Consider the following 23249-nt stretch of genomic DNA (forward strand, 5'->3'; position numbering starts at 1 on the left):
GGGAGGAACGTGTGGGGGAATGAGCAGACACGCCAGCCCCTTGCAGGGGTCACGGCTTGTGCAGGGGGCAGGCAGGGTTCCAGCGACCCCAGCCTCGTGTGTGTGTGGGGGAGAGGACAGACGGGGGTACCAGCGACCCCAGCCTCATCGGGGGGGCGGGGATAGGGAGGGGACTCCAGTGAGCAGCTGGGGTTATCCCTGTGCAGGGGAGGGGCACTCGCCAGCCCCGTGCTGGGGTGGGGAGAGGGTTCGAGCCAGCCCTGTGTGGTGTCCCATTTTCCCTTTGGGAAATACTGTCTGTCCTCCCTGGCCTTGCGGGGAGATTGGTGTTGAGCAGGGCTGGTGGGAACAGGGGACTCTGGTGTGGGGGTCGATTAATGTCTGTTCACATGATCAGTGGGTTATTTGATTTAATCTGGTGGTACTGATTACTCTGTTCATTTATGTAATGTAGAAATTACCAAGGGCATCCAGAGTCCTGGAGGGGGATGGGGGGATGCCCTTTTACCATTGTAAAATCCAGATAAATCATTCCGCAAAACCACAAACAGACCAGGCCCCTTGGTGGCAGAGTCTCAGCATGGAGGTGGAATGACTGAAGTCCCTTCTTTCCCCAGAGCTCGTCTCTCCATGGAAGGGGTGAGACACATTAGCAGGGAGCCGTGTAGAGAGTGGAACTTGGTACCATTGCTTCTGTACCTGATCTGCAGCTAATGGCACTGTTTCGGGTTCAGTTTCTAAGGCTGCCCATCTTCCCATCTTTCAACAGCAGTGACATTCATAGGAGATGTTTTGTAGAGGGGGCAAAGATTATTGTCCTAAAAGCTGTTTCTGTTTGAATTCTTGCCACTGAAAAGTAGTAACGGCACCATTATTGTTGTGCTTTGCCTTTAACAGAAAAGGAGGGGGAGAGCTTGTAATGGGTTTTAGACTGAACGCTCGATCTGCACAGCACCAAGCTAATCTTGGGCACGTCTGCCAAATAAATAACAATGAAAACATCATAGAAAGATCCCTGTGAAAGCAGACATGCTGATAGCCACTTGAGAGACAGCATTGCCGCTGTGCCCTGTACCCCATCTAGAGTTCCCAACAAGGGATGGGTTAGAAGGGGAACCTCCCTCGGAAGTTTCCCTTCACTGCGGTACTGCATGCTACTAAGGTATTTGAGGAAAGGGTTACCCTTAAATTGGTGACATATACACCCTGTTCTCCAAACTCAGCGATAAAATTCCATCCATTCATCGTACTCAACATCATTTTAAATAAAGAATTGAACAGTGATAAGTATGTACTGCTTTGGTCAGAGCGTAGAGGAGATGGAAAATTAGAGCAAGATTAAGAATGTGAGAATTTGTAGGATTCGGGAAGGGGTGAGCAGTATAAAAAGAGAATTCAAGTACTGCTTGCACCCTTACTTGATTCGTAAATTCGATTTATTGTGAGCTTAGAGAAAGCTTCACTTAACCAAACCCCAGTAATTCTTAAACTGAATATGACTGGAAAATCCTCTGAGGGCATTAAAGATCTTGGTTTGTTTTATCTCATCTCATGATGACCGTAGTTATGTGTGAACCCTAATGTGGTGTAAAGATCAGGAAGCAGCAGTGCATGTGTTTCCAAAATTAAGAGACAAATTAAATTTTCTTAAGGCAGCATTCTCACTTGGAAATGGGGACTCAAACAGCTATTCTTTCCAGGCAAAAGTCCAGATAATTATAGATGAAACCAAATGTTTGTTTATTTATTTAAATTTACACACACAGATGCTTTTTAGGTAAGAAGAAGTTGCCTATTTAAAACCCCTGGAAAAGGAGCTAGATGCTTCTTCAGTCCATGATTAGGATAGACAACAGGAATAATGGGGTTTCTGTGATAATTTGTTTTATTTTTATCTTCTGTGGGACCACATGGTTTCTGGAAAAATATTGACTTTAATTCTAAGGCTGATTGAATTTGTGATAATGTTCTCTAAGATTTGAAGCTGTAATTTTGCAGTCTCTGCTATTGTATGTTCAGTAGAATTATTTTATAGGCTTTCATTTTTTTAAAATGTGCATAGATGTGATCAGTTAAATAGCAGAGCTCTCTTGTCTTTATTTAACTGGGAACTTTGGTCCGAAGTGCGTGTGTGTATGTGTGAGAGAGAGAGATTTGAATAGGCTCTATTTGTATGTTCCAGTGACATGGATTGATAAAGTCAAATAGACTCATAGACTTTAAGGTCAGAAGGGACCATTATGGTCATCTAGTCTGACCTCCTGCACAACGCAGGCCACAGAATCCCACCCACCCACTCCTGTAACAAACCCCTAACCTATGTCTGAGTTATTGAAGTCCTCAAACCAAGGTATTTGGGACTAGTGTTACCTTTAGATTTAGAAAACCCCAAGATGTCCAGCTGGCTTGAGTGCCTTGAGTGATTTTGTCAGGAGTGAAATGCCAATGTGAGTGTTTGCTTTGCAGGGAGGATGGGGAGCTGGAAGAAGGCGAGCTGGAGGACGATGGGGGAGAGGAGCCCCAGAATGCATCTGAGTCCCATGAGAGGGGCCGGAAAGAGAAGGGAGAGAAGCACAGAAGTGACTCGGATGAAGAAAAGGCTCATCGGCGGATGAAGCGCAAGAGGAGGAAAGAGAGAGAGCGAGAGAAAGAGAAAAGAAGAGCAAAAAAGAAAAGGAAATCCAAGCACAAAGTGAGTAAACAAACCTCCAGGGTCCTCTTCTTCCTGCCAGGTATGGTAATAGGGATCCCAGCTCCACTCCTCCAAGAGGCTCCATATCTAGTGATTCCAATGGCTGTAGAGCTGGGGGTCTCAGCCCGCCCCCCGAATGCTGTAAAACCTCCACAGCCCACCCGTGTCACAACAACTGCTTTTCTGCCTATAAAAGTCAGGGTGAGGGGGTAGCAGATGGGAATTGCATGGGGCCCCATGCCGCAGGGATGGCTCAGGCTGCTCAGGCTTCGGCTTCAGCCCAGGGCCTCGGGTTTCAGCTCCATGCACTGGGGCTTCGGCTTTCTGCCCAGGGTCCCAGTGAGTCGGATGCTGGCCCTGCTTGACAGATCCCCTGAAACCTGCTCGTGGCCCCTCAGGGGACCCCAGACTCTTGGTTGAGAACCACTGTTGTAGAGAACATATTAGCTGTAGTATCCTAGGCAGAGTCTCCCTGCCTTAGGCCCTGCTGTATGGACATAGTCCATCGTTATGGCACCATGTGGTGCATTGTACTGCACCTACAAGGAAATATGAGCTTGCTGTTTAAATTAGACATCACCCAGCAGGAGGTAACAAGTAAACAAACTGGGGGGAGGTAGAAGATACCCTGGTAAGGAATCTCTCTTCTTTTTCTGTGTTTGCATATATCTGTGGGTGGAATGGAAAGGAAAAAGAGTTTCATTTGGGAAACTAAATCTCTTTTTTGTGAACACCTGTGCTTGCAAGAGACTAGTATATGGTAAATTAAAATATCTGCCTTGTAAAGTCAAAGATGTTTAGGAGACCCTCAAGCTAACAGACAGTGTAATATGAATTGCTTTCATTAAAAACTGATGAAACAAACTGGTAACGTTCCCAATTGGGACGGAATCTACAGTGAAGTTTGAAATACACTAAAGTCTTTTGCATCATATTCAAGGAACACTGTCAAGATTTTTGCAAGCCAGAATCTGAGTTACCTTAAGAAAGACTCGTTTATATTGTGTGTGGCAGTCCAGATGCCCGACCACAGAGTTGGAATTCAAGCTTAGAGCGTAAGAGCCTCTGTACTAAAATCATACAATATGTTTGCCATGCCTTGCAGCGCCATGCATCTTCCAGTGAAGACTTCTCTGACTATAGCGAGGACTCTGATTTCAGCCCCAGTGAGAAGGGGCACAGAAAGTACCGGGAATACAGCCCTCCTTACCCTCTTGTAAGTATCTGCAATCAGCCAGTTGTGGAAAAAGCTGCTCTCTCTTGCACTGGGTTGGAAAAGCTTCAGGCTTTGCACATAGAGACCTGTCTTGCTGCATGCAGGGGCTGAAGGCCAGTCTTATGGACTCCTGGATTTGCCTCCAGACGCTGAGCCCCTTCCATCTTTCATTTTTTCCCATTTCTTCTAAAAATTAAATCATTACATCAAATGTCCCCTTTGGCCTTCCCTTGTCAACATGAAACAACCACGTCCCAACAAAGAGACAGGGAAGAGCAGAAGGAAATGAGCAAATAAATGCAGGTGCCACATGCAGTTATATTGGGAACTCAGCCTGAAGCAGGTGTGGTTTTCTTTCAGAGGCCGTGGGCCTTTGAATCCAGAGGGGACCCTGATGAATACTGGTGATTCCCTCTTCAAGGAGCTATCTATTGCCAGGCTTTAATCCTGTAGAGTAGTGGCTGGGAGAAGGGAGATGACATGAGTTCACCTTTCAGTGTCGTCTCCTAGTTCTGTCCGATGGCTCCTTTACACCCCTTCTAACCGCACTTTGCATGTACAGTCTTGATGAGGAGCTTGTCTGTCTCTACAGAGTTCCGAAGGCCCTGGGAGAAAGCTGCCAGGGAAGGGATGCATGGTGGGTAGTAAATGAAACTATGAGGGGGCTGTGGCTTTGCAGGTTTGGGGATAAAGACTGCTCTACTTCCACAATTCCTTGGCAAGTCTGGAAAGAGGGCATGCCCCAGGGACCTGCTGTGCGTCAGCCATCACCATGCTGTTTCAGATTGGTCTTAGCTTCATTGTTAACCCTTCCTGTCTGTCTACTTTTTTCAGTCTCACCAGCAGTATCAGTCCTCTCACAGTGCCCCCTTGCCAAAGAAGAGCTACTCCAAAATGGAGAGCAAGAATTACAGCATGTATGAGGATTACGAGAATGAGGCCTATGGCGAATACGAGGGGGATGAAGATGAAGACATGGGGAAAGAAGAGTATGACGACTTCACAAAAGAGCTGAACCAGTACCGGAGAGCTAAGGAGGGGACACATCGGGGACGAGGTATGGCTGTCGTTGCCAACACACTTCCCAGGCCAAGCCACTTTTCTAATCAACATGTTACAACAGTTTGCTTATTAAGGTTGCAAAGAATCCTGTGGCACCTTATAGACTAACAGACGTTTTGGAGCATGAGCTTTCATGGGTGAATCCCCACTTCGTCAGATGCAATTCACCCACGAAAGCTCATTAGTCTATAAGGTGCCACAGGATTCTTTGCTGCTTTTGCAGATCCAGACTAACACGGCTCCCCTCTGATGCTTATTAAGGTTGATGATCAGTCACCACGTAATGTCTGATCTTGTAGTTGGATGCATGCAGATGGACTGCTGTGCCTACTCTGAGCCCCGGTACAACAGAGGTCTGCTTCAATTGCAATGGCAGGGCCGAAATAACTCATTAGTGCTGCATAGCGAGACCCAGAGACAGCCATTTCTTTACATCTTTTACTCTGCGAGGGCAAAGGCCAGATCCCAGTTTTGTGGCTTTATATTTAAAGGTGCATTCTTTCTCTTATGTCTAGATAGATTTAAAAATACAGATGAGGTTAAAAAAAAAAATGTGTCCTTTATGTGCAAAGAAAACAAAGTCAGAATAACATGGCAAGTCTGATTTCATCCTGCTAAAGTACATTCAGAGTAAACTCTGAAGCGTAGCATGTTGCTGATCCTGCAGGAAGGATGAAACTTTGTGTGGTAATTGCCCTGCATTCACAATGGCTCCTTTAAAATGTTTACGTCTTAGCCACTTTAAGAGTAATTGCTTCAGAATATTAAAAAGCATTAACCCACTTAAAGCCAAATAGCACCAAGACTTATTCTATCAAAAGTCTAAAATACACAGAACCTGCTCTTATAAGGAGGAGGTGAGTGTTTTGATGTCTTTACTAACCAGGTATGTAATATATACATATATAGATACATTCTGTTAGAAGGGTCACTGAGTGGTAGAAGTGATAACCTGGGACTCGGAGGATCTGTGTTCAGTTCCCTGCTTTTCCACAGATTTCTTGTGAGACCTTGGGCAGGTTACCGTGTCTATCTGAAGCTCTGTTTTCCTGTCTGTAAAGTGGGGAGAGTAGCCTTGCCCTCCCTCATAGTGGTGTGGTGAGGATAAATACAGTAGAGATTGTGATGCGCTCAGATACTGTGGTAATGGGGGCAGGTAAGTACCACAGATTGATGGATTCTGGTTACAGGTTGATAGCATGGTACAGATATTGTACCCGGCGTGTATTGTCTTTGCCATATTCTTCACTATTTAAATATGATGGGTAACCCTTACTGGAATGCCATTGACTTTCCTTTCAATTAGGTATGCACCTACGTTTGTGTTCCTTAGGAAAGTGACCCTATGTTGTATTAGTAGTCTTTAAAAGCCCCAGCACGCCCTCGCAAACTCATTGATCTCACTAGCAGCAACTAAGAGATCATTTGCTGTCATAAGCTGATCTGATTGTCCTCTGGAAGTGAGACTATATGTTACTCCTGTGAACTGACTTGGTAGCTACTCCAAAGACAGTCAGACATGGTGCCACGTGGCTGTCTGAGTGTTCAAGTACCGCGGTAGCAGACTGACGCTTGTTTGCTTGTTCTACAGGCAGTCGAGGCCGAGGCCGAGGATACCGAGGGCGTGGAGGCAGAGGTGGAATGAGAGGGCGAGGCATGGGCCGAGGAGGCCGGGGGAGAGGGAGAGGAGAACATCCGGGAGAGGAGGAGGAGATGTATGAGGAAGAAATGGAAGTAAGGCCCGTTACTGACTGTGTCTGAGTCCCCCAGAGGGGGGGAGTGTTAACGGGGAGAACATTCCTTTCTGGAATTAGAAGCGGTGGGCCCAGAGTCCGGTGCCCTGAGCGCTCTGTTCTTTCTGAATTGCAGTATGGTGACAATGAAGAGCCAATGGGTGACGAGGAGTACGACGACTATTCGAAAGAGCTCAACCAGTACCGGAGGAGCAAAGAGGGCAGAGGGCGAGGTACAGACTGAGCCCAGAGCAGATGGTGCTCGTGGGCTCTGCGCAATGCGGAGAGTGGAGCCAGCCTGTGGTATCATAATGGTCAGGTTTTATTTGAGGGGAAGCATATAAATAATGAGGCTGTTTTACTCTATTTCAGGTTTAAATCGGGGGCGTGGCCGTGGCCCCAGAGGGAGAGGGAGCAAGGGGATGGGCAGGGGAAGAGGAAGAGGTGGGAGCAGAAGTGGAATGGGGAAAGGTGGCGGAATGAACGACGATGACGATTACTACGATGAAGACATGGGGGTAAGCAGCTCGGGGAGCCCTTGTTAGGGTTCATGTCACTAAGTGTATGCACTGATCTTACAGTCAGAAAAATGACCCCCATTCCCCACCCACCGAAAAGACGATCTCTGAAATACCTTGAAATGAGCCCAAAGTCTAGACTTCATATTTGTGTATTTCCCAGCAGAGTAAAAATGGGACTGGCCCAGGCTTCGTGACAATAAGCCCTTTTCTAGGCAGGGTGGATTTTTCAGATTCGGATGGGTTGACTGACAAACCAAGTTGAAATCTGTCTCTCCATCTAGCTACAGTCAGTCAGGCTGCGAGTCTTATGCTCCCTTCATACAAGACCTTCATGTGCACTTCAAAATGCATATTGTAGGGAGGTTATTGTAGGTTAATTTCTTTCCATGGCTAGGATTTGCCTCTTCATGCTTGTTAACTACACCCTTACAATTCCTGCAGGATGGAGGAGGTGGTGGAAATTACAGGCGGAATGACCATGATAAACCCCACCAGCAGTCGGATAAAAAAGGAAAAGTTATCTGCAAATACTTTGTGGAAGGCAGGTGTACCTGGGTAAGGAGATAATTAATGGTGGCCTTGACTTTACTGTTAAGCATTTCTTTAGTACCTAAAATGCATCCAGGTCTGTACAAGATATAGACTGAATCGTAGGTGGTCCTTGACTGAGACCTACGTGGTCTAGAACATAGAGTCTAGAATACATGTTGAAAGTGATAATATGCTGAGTGCTAGGAGCGTTACACCGAGTGTAAGGAAAATAAGCGTGCAAACGCTAATCTGAGACAAGCGCTTGCTTTACTTTCTGCTTCCTGATTCTCCGATTTTAAAAACACAAGATGACGGTGGTACACAGAGCCCAGTTTTCAAGGATTTCAGGGCCAGAACCCCAGCAGAGAATCAGTTCCATAACAAGTGCCTTCTAGGTGTTAGCTGCCCCTTGTTATTGTGTATGCTTTGTTGTTTCATTAACGGTGCGGGGGCTGTACTTTTTCTATACAGGGGGAACATTGCAATTTCAGCCATGACATCGAGCTACCAAAGAAGCGGGAACTGTGCAAGTTTTACATCACGGGTTACTGTGCGAGGGCGGAGAATTGCCCTTACATGCATGATATCCTTTCCTCTTGTTACTGTGCTCCCAGTCACCATGGAGATCAGTGGCTAAGTCAGTCGTGTGCAGCCCTGTGCAACAGGGAAAAATGGGCCAGCAGAGTAGGTCCCTGCACCAAGCAGCTTACGATCTATAGGCAAGTGCCTGTATGATATTGGTTCCCAGAATGTGGGGTGCACCCGCTTGTGGGAGGGGGCCGTGAAGGGCTAGCTGATGGTGTAGACAGACCTCTCATTTGTTCTTCAGTCTCAGCTTTCGTTTTAAAAAAAGTCAATCTCTAGCTGTTAGAATTGCCGACAAATCCTTCACGTTGTGATCTGAGTTAACTGATGCAGAGACGTCTGCCTAAGTTTGCAGAGAGCCTGAAACAATAACGGGGGGAGAGACAACCTATGCCTGCCTGAGCCTGCAGAGAGCCTGAATGCTGAGGTGTGAACAGCCCCATTCGTTTCAGTGGGTGCCAGTGATGGCATGTTCATTATTTCACTGCTCACCGGAGTGTGTCAGAAAGGAAGGGAAGGGTCCCATGATGAAGACCTGCACTAACGTTTCCCCAGGGGGAGGGAGGCTAGGAGTAGCCATGGGAGTGTGGAAGATGTGTAGGCTTTTAACAGTGTATGACAGCTGCAGGGACACTAGTGAAGGCGGACTCAGCTGGTGAACAATACAGTGTGGAGTAAGCACAAGGGAATGGGGTCTTCAGGCCACAGAGCTGCACAGAGCAGGTGGGTTTGCAGGAGTTTTAGAAAAGGAAAATGTTGGGTGTGGGGCAGTTGTGCTTTATTTTCAGTGTTGGGACTGCAGAGATTTCACATGCTTAGTAAAAATGTACCATTTGTGCAGCATTGTTAAAAATAACCTGTCTGCCCATTGACAGATTTTTTATTAATTACTCAAAGGAGTTTTATTTTCCTTAACACTTTGTACGAGACTTTCCTTGTAAACTGTTCCACACCACTGGGAACTGTATCAATGGGGACGACTGCATGTTTTCCCATGAGCCGCTCACAGACGAAACACGGGAGCTGCTGGACAAGGTAAAAGGGAATGTTAATGCGGGTTCCTTTCCGAGTGGCTCTCTTGCCTTGGCTGATTTTGCTGCCCAAGCGAGACTTTCACAGCAAGGAAAGAGGAGGGGGTAACGAGGGGGTCATTTGGAGTTCCGAGATTGAATTCTGAACAGGGAAGTGCAGGGAGCCTGGTCTGACTCTGCAGAGCAGAAGCCCCATCGTTTGGGACACTTTCAGCTTGCAAGAACACTAGTTTAATGTACAGTAAGAGACAAGCCTGTGCTGGCAGACTCATATGGAACCTCAGCACTGGAGAAACACGGGCCCAGGCTGTGGTCTAACCAGCCATGTCGAGACCTGGCAAACTCATACCAAGATGGGCTGTTTAGGGCGTTGCTTTTAACTGCCTCTCATTTCTCTCTCTCCCTCAGATGCTGGCTGATGATGCAGAAGCAGGTGCAGAAGATGAGAAGGAAGTTGAAGAGCTAAAGAAACAGGGCATCAATCCATTACCGAAACCTCCACCTGGAGTGGGCCTGCTGCCCACACCCCCTCGTCCTCCTGGACCGCCAGCTCCAACTTCTCCCAACGGGAGGCCAATTCCTGGAGGACCACCGCCTCCTCCACCACCCCCCCTTCCACCACCAGGGCCACCACAGCTGCCACCACCACCGCATGAGCCTCTCTCACCACAGCAGCTTCAGCAGCAGCAGGACATGTATAAGAAGATCCCATCTCTGTTTGAGATTGTGGTACGGCCCACTGGGCAGCTGGCGGAGAAACTAGGCGTGCGGTAAGCATGACCCTCCCAACTACTTACGGATGTACTAAAGGAATAACGCTCAGTGGGAGAGTCAGGAATAGGAAGGAGGGGTTGTGTGTGCCGTTGGTAGGTCATTATTCATACCCTTCTCTCTGAGGGTCTTAAAGTAATTTTACAGGATGAAATTCATCCATAGCCTCTCTCTGTCACAAGCAAAACATTCCCACTTGCAGTCTAGTTGTTATTTAATGTAGCTAATATATGGAATTTCTTTGTGTTATTTGCATAGTAGTAAAATTCTCCCTACATGTGTCTCGGACACTCCGTGGATCCTTTAGACGCGGTACAGGGTGTATAGGAACCTGTGTGTGGTTTCACTGCACACAGGGTGTACTGACCCCTTGGTGCAGTCACTGAGACAGTGTCATCTGAACATTATGTATTTCCTGCTCTCTCTCTTGGAGTAGGCTCGGAAAGGGGCCAGGCAAGGTTCTGCTCCTGACATCTGGTTTGCTACAAGGTTAGCCTGTCTTCGGCGCCCAGAGAGACCTCTGTGCCATGGCATGGTGGTTTAGGCAGGAGGGGGTTGCACTGTGTGAATTCAACATCCTGCTGCCATTTCATAGCAGTGTACAGAAGGGCTGGGGACACAGTCCTGCTGCTACTGAAATTCGACAGTAAAGAGCTGGCTGCTGAAGTTGAGAGATGTGGAATAGGCGCCTTTTGTGTGGAAATGAGGCTTTTCTGGCAGCTCCTGCCGGTGGGTGCATTAAAACAACATGATCTACTCCTGCAGGAAGCAGAGCATGCAGCAATGGGCATTCCCTGCAGAACCGTGCCTGTCCTTCCCGTCTGATGGGGACACTCCTTCAAGCCCTGCTCTTCGTAGGGAAATGAGACTGATCTCAAGTTTGCATTTTAAAAGTTAAATTTCCCTCTGTTCTCTTCCAGGCACCCAGTTCCACCACCTCCCCGCTTCCCTGGGCCTGGTGGACCACCTGGGCCTATGCCAGGACCCATGCACCCGGATATGCATCCCGACATGCACCCGGATATGCATCCCGACATGCACCCGGATATGCACCCCGACATGCACCCGGATATGCATCTGGACATGCACCCGGACATGCACCCCGACATGCACCCGGACATGCACCCCGACATGCACCCGGACATGCCTATGGGCCCTGGGATGAATCCTGGGCCTCCAATGGGTCCCAGGCCCCCAATGATGCCATATGGCCCAGATGATTCTCCACACTCCGGAATGATGCCTCCTGGCCCACCTGCACAAAGCTTCTATGATAATTTCTACCAACAGCAAGAGGGCCTGGAGATGGACTCTGGCTTGATGGGTGACCCAGGTATGTTCCTCTTACTAGCTGTCCCTGGGTTGTCTCTGTTTACCAACAATGACAAGAGTTGGTCTGGTGCAGGGAGGGCTGGACATGCGATGTTGGCCTGGTCTCTTTTAGCTTCCTGTGAGCATTTAACGTGCTGCTCTGGGTGGCCGGACAGAACTCGCACCAGCCAAGACTCAAAACATTGGCTGGTTTCATGGGCATAAGTCTCTCTTTACTGCTTTCTTGAGTGTCAGCTGCTATATTCAGCTGTATGAGAAATAACTTCAGTGTCTGTGATTGTGAATGTTTGCCCTGTTCCTTCCATGGCAGAGGACTATGGGAATTACGAGGATATGGATGAGCCTCTGGGAGAGCATCTTTTCCCTGACCAGTCCTTGGAACCCGACTCCTTGTGTGAAGGAGGGGCTCCAGGGTTACACAAACCATCAGCCAACATCCCTGACTTCCTGCCATCAGCCCCGAGAGCCCTGTACCTGAGGATCCAGCAAAAGCAGCAGGAAGAGGAGGAGAGGGCTCGGAGACTGGCCGAGAGCAGTAAGCAGGAGCGGGAGAATGAGGAAGGCAAGTGGCAGAGCAGCAGCAGACTTGTTCAAAGATGTGTCCGTGAAGGATGCCCCTGCACAAGCTACCCTATCCCCCAGGGGCTCCACACCAGCCTATCCTGCTACCCTGGCTTAGGCCCTTGGCCTGTTTCCTCCCAGAGTCCAGTGGCTCCATTTCTGGTTGACTGGAGTTGGTTGCTGCCTTCCCCCTCCATGTGGGCTGTGGGCACTGGCACATCTGAATTTCCATGCTGTGCTTGCGACATTCCTATGCTTGCAGGTCTCTCAGCGACAGCGACAAGAATGCTGTCCCAGATCTGTCGTTGCCCAGCCCTTCCCTATGAGGGCTACGGTGTCTTGGGGGACAGACATTCTCCCTGTTTTCCAAATGGCAGCCCTGTGGGAATGTCATTCTGCGTCCCATCCCTTCCGTCCCCAGCTCCTCTTGGAACATGCTCGACAGCTCAGGCTGGCGGTGGAGTTTGTGCTTTTATTTTACAAATGACAAATCTTAAAACAAAAAGAGGAGCTATAGAGATTGTGATCTCAACAGACAGCGCCTGTGCCCGTGTGGGCCCCGCGTGGGAGCTGGGGAGAGAGTCTCTGCAGATGGCCATAGTGAGGGGCACTGGAGGTTTCTGAAGAACATGCACTCGGGTCTTTTCCCAATAAATCTCCCAAGCACTGATTCAGAAACTCCCTTTGTAGGGAGGGCCTGGGGCGAGTGCCAAAAGTCATGAAGGAAGAAATAGGTGAGAGGAAGAATGGCAAGAGTACGCTACAGAAATAAGAGCAGCTGGCTGAAAGATTCAGCAAAGCCAATGTAGTTTGGTGAGGTTGGGTGCCTGCTAAGTGTTTGTGGATCCCCCTTTCTAGCATTGTAGCACTGTGAGCTGGCAAGGAGTTGAGGGAGCTGCGTGTTAGTGTGAGACCAGTTGCTGCAGACCCTAACAGCTAGTTACCCTGCGGTTAGCTGCAGTTGCGCACACTGTGGTATTTGCTTACTCTCTCCTCCTTGTTCCCAGGTGATCCTGGCAACTGGTATTCCAGTGATGAGGATGACGGTGGAAGTAGCGTCACTTCCATACTGAAAACGCTAAGGCAGCAAAGTTCAAGCAGGCCTCACGCCCAGGCATCCCATGGAGAAATCAGTGGCGGTATCGGCCCATCCTCAGGTGTGAGTGACCCTCGCCTGCAGAAGGCCCAGCCAGCAGGGAACAGTCGGCCTGCGGATCCACGTGTGCTGCGGGATCCCAGGCTGTCTCGAAATGCCGATACTTGTGGCCCATCTAGCACTGGGGAGGCAGGGCCCACTGACCCGAGACTAGCACGACACATTCCCACGCCTGCCCTGAAACCGGATGCTCCTCATTCCAGCACTGCTGCCAGTCAGAAGGCTGCCTTGGTTCCTGAGGAGGAGGAAGGGGAAAGAGCACTAAGGGACAAACCGGTCAATATCCCCTTAGAGGCACTGCCAGCCCACGCTCTGCGGGACCCCAGGTCTCAACTGCAGCAGTTCAGTCACATAAAGAAAGACGTGATCCTGAACAAGCCGAACTTTGCCCGAATGGTCCTGTGGAGCCCCGAGGATCTGATTCCACTGCCTGTCCCAAAGCAAGAATTTGTTCCTGTCCCAGCTGCTCTCCAGACATTACCTGCCCTTGACCCACGACTCAACAGGCCCCAAAATGCAGGCCTTTCTGACCCCAGACAACGAGGAGCAGCAGCCCAAGCAGAGCCTGCCACCGGTTCTGGCACCAACATCCCTGACTTCGAGCTGTTGTCAAGAATATTAAAGACTGTGAATGCGTCTGGCAGTCCAGGGCCTGGGCAGAGCGATAAACCGAGTGACCCTCGGATGCGCAAAGCATCAGCCGATCCCAGGTTACAGAAACCAGCAGAGCCAGCAGCCGCCAGAGCTGCTAAACCTGCGGAGCCAGCTCAGCCAACCGCTGCTACCACGCCCAGCAGCGAGACAGCTCCCACCATTGCTCCCTACGACCCCAGGCTGCTGTCAGCTGGCGGACTAAGCAAAGGCAGTAGCCAAAGCAGTGTGCTCAGTGGGATTAGCCTGTATGACCCCAGGACTCCCAGTTCAGGTGGCAAAGCCGCAGAGTCTCCCAGCGAAGGGACTGCATCGTTGAAAGGCCCAGAGGCCAGCAAGACCGCTAACAAGGCCAAGGAGCCTCTGTTTGTGCGCAGGTCTGCGCTGGATCAGCCCGAGGCCGAGAAGCCAAGCGCTGAGCTTGCAACAGACAGATACAATAGTTATAACAGGCCGCGTCCCAAGGCCTCCTCCACCGCCCCCGCCACCTCCTCCACACCTGCCCAGGAGACTGCACCTCAGCCAGGGGTTCATAACCTCCCTGTGCCCTCCGTCTATGGCATGGTGAAGCAGACCACAAAGCCTGGGTCAGGCAGCCCCTTTGCAGGGAACAGTCCTGCCCAGGACAGTGAGCAGCAGGATGCTGGGTCTCTGAAAGATGTTTTTAAGGGCTTTGATCCCACAGCTTCACCATTCTGCCAGTAGTATTAAAGGACTGACCTTGCGTCCATGTATTGAAGAACAGCGCGCAGTGTTGGTAACTTTTTTTTATTCCATTAGTGCTCACTTTAGCCATATAACGTGTATATAAATCATTTTGGTTCTGGTCAGTGCTGTAACATATAGTCTCAAAGATTCATTTTAAATGACTAATCAAAGTATCCTTGTGCAGTAATAGCCAGCATTTTGTTTGACTACCCCCATAGTTTGTTTTAGAGCTTTCTTTCAAAATGCAATTGCAATCATTCTCGGAAAATAATTAATTGTCTGAAATCTCCCTGGGAAGCTGTGGCTGATCTGTCACGCCACCCTTTTGTCCTCTCTCTTTGCAGTAGCCGATCATCTCCCCGGTACTACATTCAGGACAAGGGTAGTGACAGACTGGATGGCAGAGAAATGTGGTTCATACGTGTTGTTTAGCAGATTAAAGCTGTGAGCCATGCGGATTAGTAGAATGTGTTCACTTCTAAAATGTAACTAACTGAAGTATTTGTATCATAGTCTTTTTTAAAATTCTAGTACAGTGAACAGAATTACCATGGAAACATAACCATGTGGGATTATTTTTGTAATTGTGGGGGTTTTGTTTGCTTTTGTTTTAAGTAAATATTTTATGCCATTTCCTGGAGGTTGTTTGATTGTAAGACCCAGCTGGGTTGTAACAGGACTCGCATTCTCGAGACCTTCCGTGGATGGCCATGGAATATTTGCATCCCAAAAAGTTGTGCAGTCTACCAAAAAAAAAAGGTTGTATTATTGAAATTAAATTATTAATCTCAATCAGATTTCACTTGTATGTATTTTGCGTATGGAGGGATTTTCCATAAACACAAATCTGTGTTCTAAGATTTTCAGTAGATGATCCCCACCCTACCCCACCAGGGGTAAAACCCATCTCCATCCAGATGGGACGGGTGAACTCTGCATGCTGTGCATTTAGGAGGCAGAGTTTTGTCCTATAGTGCCACACTACGAAGAGAGGCTGTTCTCTAGGAAAGATAGGAAAGCGACGTTAGGTGCTGAATACTTTTTCTGATTCATTGTGTGTTTAGAAACAAATGTGAAGATGGAAGTGTTGAGTACAGTGAACTGTGCTTTCAGTGTGTGCAGGGAAAAGCAGCTACCTGGGCAGGGACGTGAGTGATAGATAATCAAGATTTTCAAAAGATGAATGGGATACAGTAGAGTCTGTGGTTATGAAATGGTTGTTGAGGGAAGGAAGATCTGGGGTGACTCCTTTCTGTGGCTCAGTGTTCTTGCTACAGCCTGTTTCAGTGGGTAACGGGGGTAACAGGTTTATAAACTTTTCCAACAGATGAGACAAGTCTGTAGTTTACGGTTCCCTGATCAACCCTCAGCCCCGCACTTGTCTCGAACGTGCCAGATCTTTGTACTAATACTTTTTTTTTCCTCCTTCCCATGCTCGCCTTGGTAGCCTCTGGTTACTCGATGTCCAGGTGTGTCCTATCCCCTACTGCTTGGTATTTCGATAGTGGTATCGCTGTGGAGCTAACTGGATTCCGCCGTGTGTCACGTGAATACTGGTAGTACCTCACACTCACAAGTATTTGGCTGGCAAAGCCTGTAGCAAACATGCTCACAAGTATTGGAAGGTGAAGACATTTTATGCAAAGTGTCTTTAAAGCATAAACTGCACCAAGGAAAAGCTAAAATGCCTGCACCCTTTTAGCCATATGCTGAGACATGGATCTGTACAATGTACATGACCAAAATGCAGTATCAATTCCTGTGAAATAATGGAAACAAAGTTAAATATTTTAAACACAGTTTTATAAACATGGCTGAGCGAGATGTGTTCTTCTTTACACTTTCAGCCAGGTCAGTGTCTGTGGTACTATCAGGGAAATGTCTATGGAGTGTGAACTGAGTATTGCGCTTTCTTCTGACTGAGGCACAAGCCAGAACTTTTGTCAGAGACCCCAAATATTTGGTGATGGTGAGTGTTTTAAAGGCACAGTGTGCGCGTCGTAACTCTCCTTCCCCAGAGCCTCGCACCAGGGAGTGCTACACCAGCTTAGAGGGGGATCTGGTGCCAGGGTATCCCAGCTGACCCACCTTCACCAGAAGAGAGGTTCCTGTTTTATTGCAGAATATATCCCAAGGGGCTGTACCTCTCTGCCTTGAGAATTCATCCATTGCATCATGTCACAGTGGCTCGTCATCGGGCTGGTGTTTGCATGAGGAGCAGTGTGAGAGGAAAAACATTTCTCAGTACGCTGGCTGCCGTCATCAAATCTGGTTTAGGATGAATTGTCCCAACAGTGGGACAGCTGCTTAAAACCCCATTCAGTTGTGCTGTAAGCGTTATAATTTGTTTTGAAAAAGTTCTACAGCTAATGGTGCATGTGAGATTAGTATTAATAATGCCAAAATAACTCTCTTCAATTACAAAAACCCAGTCTGGACTCTGAAGTTTTGTTATGTTTGTTTGGTGTTAATTACTTGTCGTCTTCCCTTTGGACGCTATTTGTTTTACTTCTTCCTGCACCCCGCTTTAATTTGAGGCAAAAGGTTATATCAAACTTACTCGAAACAATGTCTTTCAACTCAGCTGGAGTCCAGAAAACTCAGATGCCAATGGATTGTGCTGATCTCTTCGATAAGTGTCCAATGGAGATCGAATCTATTCGAATTTCTGCTTGCATCTCTCCCTGAAATTGTGTGCTAGTTTTCAGTGAATCAGCCTGGCCTGTGTGTGTAGTAGTTGGCGCACTGCTGAAGTGGTTCACCTCATGCCTTCTCTTGGTGTAGCCTCAGCTCTCGACCTGCAGTGAAGTGGGACATACGAACTCCTGGCTTTGGAGTTTGGCTGGTATCACTAACAAAAAAGAGAGAAGTGAAATAAATCATTTGTGTCGTGTTCCGCTATGTGAGATTGCGTTTAGGGAGAGGGATGTAAAATCAGTGGCATTTGTACCATAACCCTAAACATTTGTAACAGAAATAAAAAAACCAGATTGAACTCTGTCCAGAATATGAAATGTGATGATGCTCTACTTTGGAATAGATTCACCATAACATAAAACATCACCAGTCTTTAATCCATTAATATTTTTCCATCTGCCAGAGCTTTAAGAGAAAAATAATAATGCTCTAACTGAGATTGTAATAAACTGTAAATACTATTTCAGAATTGAAGTTGTTGATGCAAATATGTATATACTGTATTGGTATTTTTACAATGACTGTTTCATTGCATGGCTTTGTGGTTTTTTCCTTTTTTTATTGCACATTTGTCTTCCAAAAATGTCATCTATATTTCTCCTGTGAGCTCTTTAATCCTCTATCATTGTATTACTGCCATTAAAGGATGCAGTTATTTTAAAGGTTTCTGGTTCATTTGGCTCAAGCGTGGGTTAACTACAGTTGTGTGTGTTTAGCAGTCCTGCCTGATAGCCCTTAACAAATTATAGCTTTCGTTTTCACGGGGGAGTTAAAAAATCCCGTCTCGTCTCATTGCAACACTCTTGGGCAGGACTGTTCCACGGAGTGAAGAACGGGGGAGAGAGTTTAAACCCGGCTCGCTGTTTCTGTGTTTAACAGTTGGGGGTGGGACACGCTTCGTAGACGTGTTCCCACTCTATTTGTAACCCAGTCCTACTCAGGCGTGTAACATTGTTTAGAGAACAGCAGTAATCCTGGGTGTGAATATCGGAGTGCTGATGGCACACAAATAACCGCAGGGTTAAAGGGATGGAGCGGGTTCTCAGGAAAGAGTTGTTAGGAGGAGGTGGCTTTGCTGTCTGTCCAAGCACGTGTATATCTCTCTGCCCTGAGCACCTCACAACCGGGCACTTGATTTTCACACCCCTCCCACTGAGCATCATCTCCACGTTATCAGGGAATTGCCGCACCAGGGTTGAGGAATGGACTGTAGGGAGTGGCCCTTCACTGGCCCCTCCAGCAGGGTTAGATGGGCCCTGATGGTCATTAGCATCTTTGAATTCTTCAGGCAGAGTTGTGGATCTCCTCCGTGGAGGGTGCCCACGAAAGCTGCCGGTGCCTTCAGACTCCTTTCACTTGAAAATCTCGCTCGATGTAGAGAAGCAGAGAACAGGGCCCAGGAGCCTTGCGCAGGGAAGTGGGATTTCTCCTGAGCTGGCAGGCAAGCTAATCACTACCGCTGGAGAGTGAAACACGCCTCTCCTCCTTAGGGCTGGCAACAGCCTAGCTAGGAGGAACTGAGCTGTGACACTGAGGACGTTTCCCAGATCTGAGGAAGAGATCGGTGTAAGCCCCAAAGCTTCTCTCTCGCCGGCAGAAGTTGGTCCCATCTTGTCTCAGCTAATAGGAAATCAGACCCCAGAAACCTTTTACACCCACCTTTAGCTGCAAGGTGTGGGACGCCCAGAGAGTCGTCTGCGTGTCTGCGTATTGCTTCTAACCCCAGCTCCCTCTAGGTGGTGCCATGACACTTCCCTACCACCGCCTGGCCGACGCTTGGGGCTTTAACGTCCCCATAGCCGAGCGGGATCCGACCCACAGCGGCCAGAATGGGGGTCCCAGGTGGTGCAGGCAGCAGCAGGGCCTGGTGCGTGCGAGGGGGCGTGAGAACAGCTCATGGGGCGCGTAGGCAGCGTCACGCTGAGGCGCTATGGCGGCGCTCCAGCATTTCCAGTGTAGATGTGCCCCAAGTTACTCCTAGACTTGGGTGGGAGAGGGGCCGGGAGCTCCCTGACACGCACACGCCCGGCTGGTAGCAACAGGGGCTCGGGCCTGCGGAGAGGTGGAGCTGCACGGGGCTTTGTGCCTGTCACTTACGGCTCGTCTACGCTTCAAACACCACAGCTGCACTGCTGCAGCGCTTCAGTGGAGACACTGCCTAGGCCTGCTCCCGTCGCATGGCTAATCCGCCTCCCCGAGGGGTAGCCGGGTCAGCAGGGGACTTCTCCCGTTGCCTAGTGCTGTCTGCACCAGGTCAGGGGCTGGGTCAGGTTAACAGCATCGCTCAGCGGGGTGGATTGTTCCTACCGTGAGTGATGCAGTTACACCGACCTCATACCTGGCCCCCCTCGCTTGCCTTCGTTCGATGGCATCTGCCCGAGTGCTCAGCGCCTAATGCAGCCGGGGGAGATGGGGTGAGATCAAGCAAAGGGCTGTTTTGCCCGAATCCTGGCAAGCTTGGGCCATCAGGCCTGGGTCAGTGCCCCGTGTAGGGGGGATTTGCAGGAGCAGGTGCAAAAGGGACCACTCGTGCATTAAGGTGCAGGGCATGGACGGGGTCTGATCCAGCCGGGTTGCGCTCCCCCGAGGTCGCGGAGCCCTTTGCTGCATAGATGGTCCTGCCTGGTGAGGTCGCTGCACAGGGACGATTATGTAACAGACCAGCACACGGGGGCCCTGGAGCTCAGAGCACGGGGCTGCCAAGTTCTCTGACCCCCCCACCCTGAATGTCCCAGGTCGCTCAGCCCCGGGTCGATCCGCAATCTGCACTGGAGATGGCTATTGTCTGCCCTCCCCCTGGGAAATTAATCTCATTCTGGCCAGGCGCCTGGTGTGCTGGGATCAGGGTCTTTGTGGGCGACCTCATTAGACTAATCGACCCATGGGGGAGCTGATGCAGCCCCCGCCGGAGGGGCTGCTATCTATAGACGCTCATCCTCTTACAGAGAAAATGGGTCAGGGACCTAATGAAGCTGCAGACCTGTGGTGGATTAGTGCCTCGGCAGCTAGTGCTGGGTAATCTCACCGGGCCCCAGGGCCTTTCGTCCTGGGCTCAGCCGCGTGGGAATGGCAGGTGAGGGGCAGCACTGGGCGGACGATGCCAGGACGAGCCCAGAACCATCTTTCTAACTGCAGGGGAGGCTGGGAACACGCCACTCTGCAGCCAGGATGTGCAAGCCCACCACGGCCAGGGAGCGCTGGGGGCCCAGGCTGCTGGGGGACGCGGCCCTGGCCCCAGTGCCCTCTGAATCACCCCAGCACATGGCTCAGTCCCTGTCCACTCAGCCGTCGTGACCATGCCCATGCCAGCATGACCCAGGACTCCAGGGCAGATTGGGGTGGGAGCAGCGCTTGGGGCAGGTGTGCGTGGGGGGCGCCCTGGCTCAGGCTGGAGACTGATGTGTCCTTCCCCTGGGCAGCAGGTTAACCCCTGGACTGGGGAAGGGGCCAGCGGGGACGCGGGATGCAGAGGGTGTTTGTCACTTCTGCGGGTGTTGCCCTGGGAATAGAAGGGCTCCAGGCTGCCCCCCATGCCCCACACTGTCCCCGAGCTGGGATCAGGACGCTGAACAGCTGCCGCTGCAGTGCAGCTCCCCACAGGCTGGGCTCTAGTAACTACTCGCTCCGCGGTGCTGCCAACTCTCACCGTGTTTGGAGCTTTGTGAAAGCCCCAGCTCCTGGAGTCCTGGGATGAGGCAAGAATCTTGGTTTTAACTGGACAGGGCTTGTTTCTGTCCCTGCTGGTTGGGGAGAGAAGCCGGGAAAGGGGACCCCCAATGGCCACCAGGAGGCAGAGAGGCAGGTGCCAGTGCTGGTTACGATTCAAGCCAGTCCTGTGATTTCAGGGGCCTGGATCGTGCTGTTTGGTGTGTGGGGTTGGAGTCAAAGGCTCGGCTGGGGGAAGCGGCTTGAGACAGCGGCATCGCTCCATAGTGAGCAGGGCTGCTGTGTGCTGTGGGGAGGCGCCCACCCTGGCTGGGCATCGAGCATCGCGCAGGGTAGCAGTGCAGGCCACGTGTGGAGTGGACCCCCATGACTCTACAGGGCTCATGGCAGGGGGCAGCGAGAGCTGCTGGGAATCATAAACGCTCTTTGCAGCCAGCTGAGATTGGAACGTGGGCAGCTATGGGTGTGGGGGGCACCGGCAGGGCTGGGCTGGCAGGGGCTGTGGGTCAGGACTGAGGGGCACCGGCAGAGCTGGGCTAGCAGGGGCTGCGGGTCGGGAGTGAGGGGCACCGGCAGGGCTGGGGGGGGCAGGGCTGGGCTAGCAGGGGCTGAGGGTTGGGAGTGAGGGGCACTGGCAGAGCTGGGGGGGTGGGTTTGAATGGAACAGGGAGACGGGTCTGGCCAGTGCTGGGAGCTGGGATCAGGGTTTTTTGTTTAGTTGCAATTTAATTTCCTGTGAAATTTCCTGTTTTATTTTGTCAGGAAACCGCCCCCTCCTTCCCCTCCCCATCCCGTCCCCATGGGGTGATGGGGGTGGGGCACTTCCCGTCCCTGGGATTCCTCTGCAGGAGCCAAAGGGGAAAATCCTGCAGTTCCCAGAACAAATCTCGCCCCGCCCCGCCCCGCCCCATAGCACCACACCCCACCCAGCTCCTCCCATAGGGCACCCCACGCACACAGCCCCACTCAGCACCCCCCAGGTCACTGCCAGTCAGAGCTCGCTGGGGCCCAGGGCCTGTTCTGCTGGACAGCCCGTCCCCTCCCCTCCGCCCCAGTGCCAGGGCCTCACACTCTGTCCAAACTCTGCTGGAGCCGGGGGGCTTGGTGCCTCTTCCACAGGGGCTGTGAGGCCAAGAGCTGCCCTGCCCCAGCAACATGCCCCACACATCCCCCCAGCCCATGGGGGGTGGGCGCAGCACTCCCTGGAGATGGAGAAACTGAGGTGCGGAGGAATGTTCATCATTGCCCACCAAGTGAGTGACAGCGGGGGAGAGAACCCAGAATTCTGGGCTGCCCAGACCCCCCCCCCCCAACCACCGGACCCCACTCCCCTCCCAGAGCCAGGGAGAGAACCCAGGAGTCCTGGCTCCCAGCCCCCCCGCTCTAACCACTAGCCCCCACTCCCCTCCCAGAGCTGGGAGAGAACCCAGGAGTCCTGGCTCCCAGCCCCTCCCCCCCCAACCACCAGACCCCACTCCCCTCCCAGAGCTGGGAGAGAACCCAGGAGTCCTGGCTCCCAGCCACCCCCCTCTAACCACTAACCTCCACTCCCCTCCCAGAGCCAGGCAGAGAACCCAGGCGTCCTGGCTCCCAGCCTCCCCGCCCCTGCCCCAAGACTAGACCACGCACCCTGCCTCATTAGCCCATGATTAGCTGACAGGGTCTGTCCGTCTGGGGGCGGTGGGGGTGGGGGCGGGGGATCCATGTGTGAGACAGTCCCGGTCCCTGACTCACCCTCGCTCCGTCGCCTCCCACCCCCAGGGGGGGAAGACTCAGGAGGGAGCCATTTCCCTGTCAAGGGGACGAGGAAGTTCCGCAGATATATGGGTCTGTGTGACCCCCCCATAGACACAGCTCCCCACTCTGTGCCCCCAGATCCCTCCCCCGGCCTGTGCCCCTCACAGCCCCCGCACCTGCGGCCTGTCCCTCGCGAGCCCTGCCTAACATGCCCCACACCCGCTAATCAGGCACACTCACAAGTTTGCACACATCGCGCACTCATTCATCTGCACCCGCCTTGCACGCTCACGTGGGCACCCTCTCCCGTCTGCACACACACATTTGACCGCACAGACGCGTGCACACACTTACACGTGCTTCCATGGCCAGTGTTGCACACTCGTGTTTGCACACATGCTTCCACGTACAGGTTTGCGATGGCGTTGTGCACACACGGTTGCACGGTTACACGCACGTATTTGCACGCGCACACAGGCTGGGTCACTCTCGGGGACTGAGCCCCAGGCCTGGGATTGGGGGGGGCAGCTGGGCGCGGATTTAAGCCGGGCTGGGGGCGTTACGTCAGTGGCTTGGCGATCCCGGGCGGGGGGGCGGAG

At 51.0% G+C, this 23249-nt stretch overlaps 1 protein-coding gene across 10 annotated transcripts in view; it reads left to right on the forward strand.

The window, feature by feature from the left end:
- ZC3H4 (zinc finger CCCH-type containing 4) overlaps positions 1-17909 on the forward strand; it is a 28826-nt gene extending 10917 nt beyond the window's left edge. For 3 of the 10 annotated variants that reach the window (XM_039510565.1, XM_039510566.1, XM_039510564.1), the window contains 13 exons: positions 2467-2692; positions 3798-3908; positions 4743-4965; positions 6562-6704; positions 6840-6936; positions 7076-7221; positions 7666-7779; positions 8227-8338; positions 9266-9375; positions 9780-10141; positions 11063-11475; positions 11785-12036; positions 13043-14547. In XM_039510565.1, the coding sequence (XP_039366499.1) occupies positions 2467-2692; positions 3798-3908; positions 4743-4965; positions 6562-6704; positions 6840-6936; positions 7076-7221; positions 7666-7779; positions 8227-8338; positions 9266-9375; positions 9780-10141; positions 11063-11475; positions 11785-12036; positions 13043-14547 (3814 nt within the window). Of the gene's footprint in view, positions 1-2466; positions 2693-3797; positions 3909-4742; positions 4966-5975; positions 6277-6561; positions 6705-6839; positions 6937-7075; positions 7222-7665; positions 7780-8226; positions 8339-9265; positions 9376-9779; positions 10142-11062; positions 11476-11784; positions 12037-13042; positions 15343-15997 lie in introns of those variants that run through there. The other 7 variants (XM_039510560.1, XM_039510568.1, XR_005590618.1 and 4 more) reach the window with 6 other exon arrangements.
- The last annotated feature ends 5340 nt before the right edge of the window (positions 17910-23249 follow it).

The sequence above is a fragment of the Mauremys reevesii genome, linkage group 22 (assembly GCF_016161935.1).
Source record: "Mauremys reevesii isolate NIE-2019 linkage group 22, ASM1616193v1, whole genome shotgun sequence".
NCBI classification, from domain to species: Eukaryota; Metazoa; Chordata; order Testudines; family Geoemydidae; genus Mauremys; species Mauremys reevesii.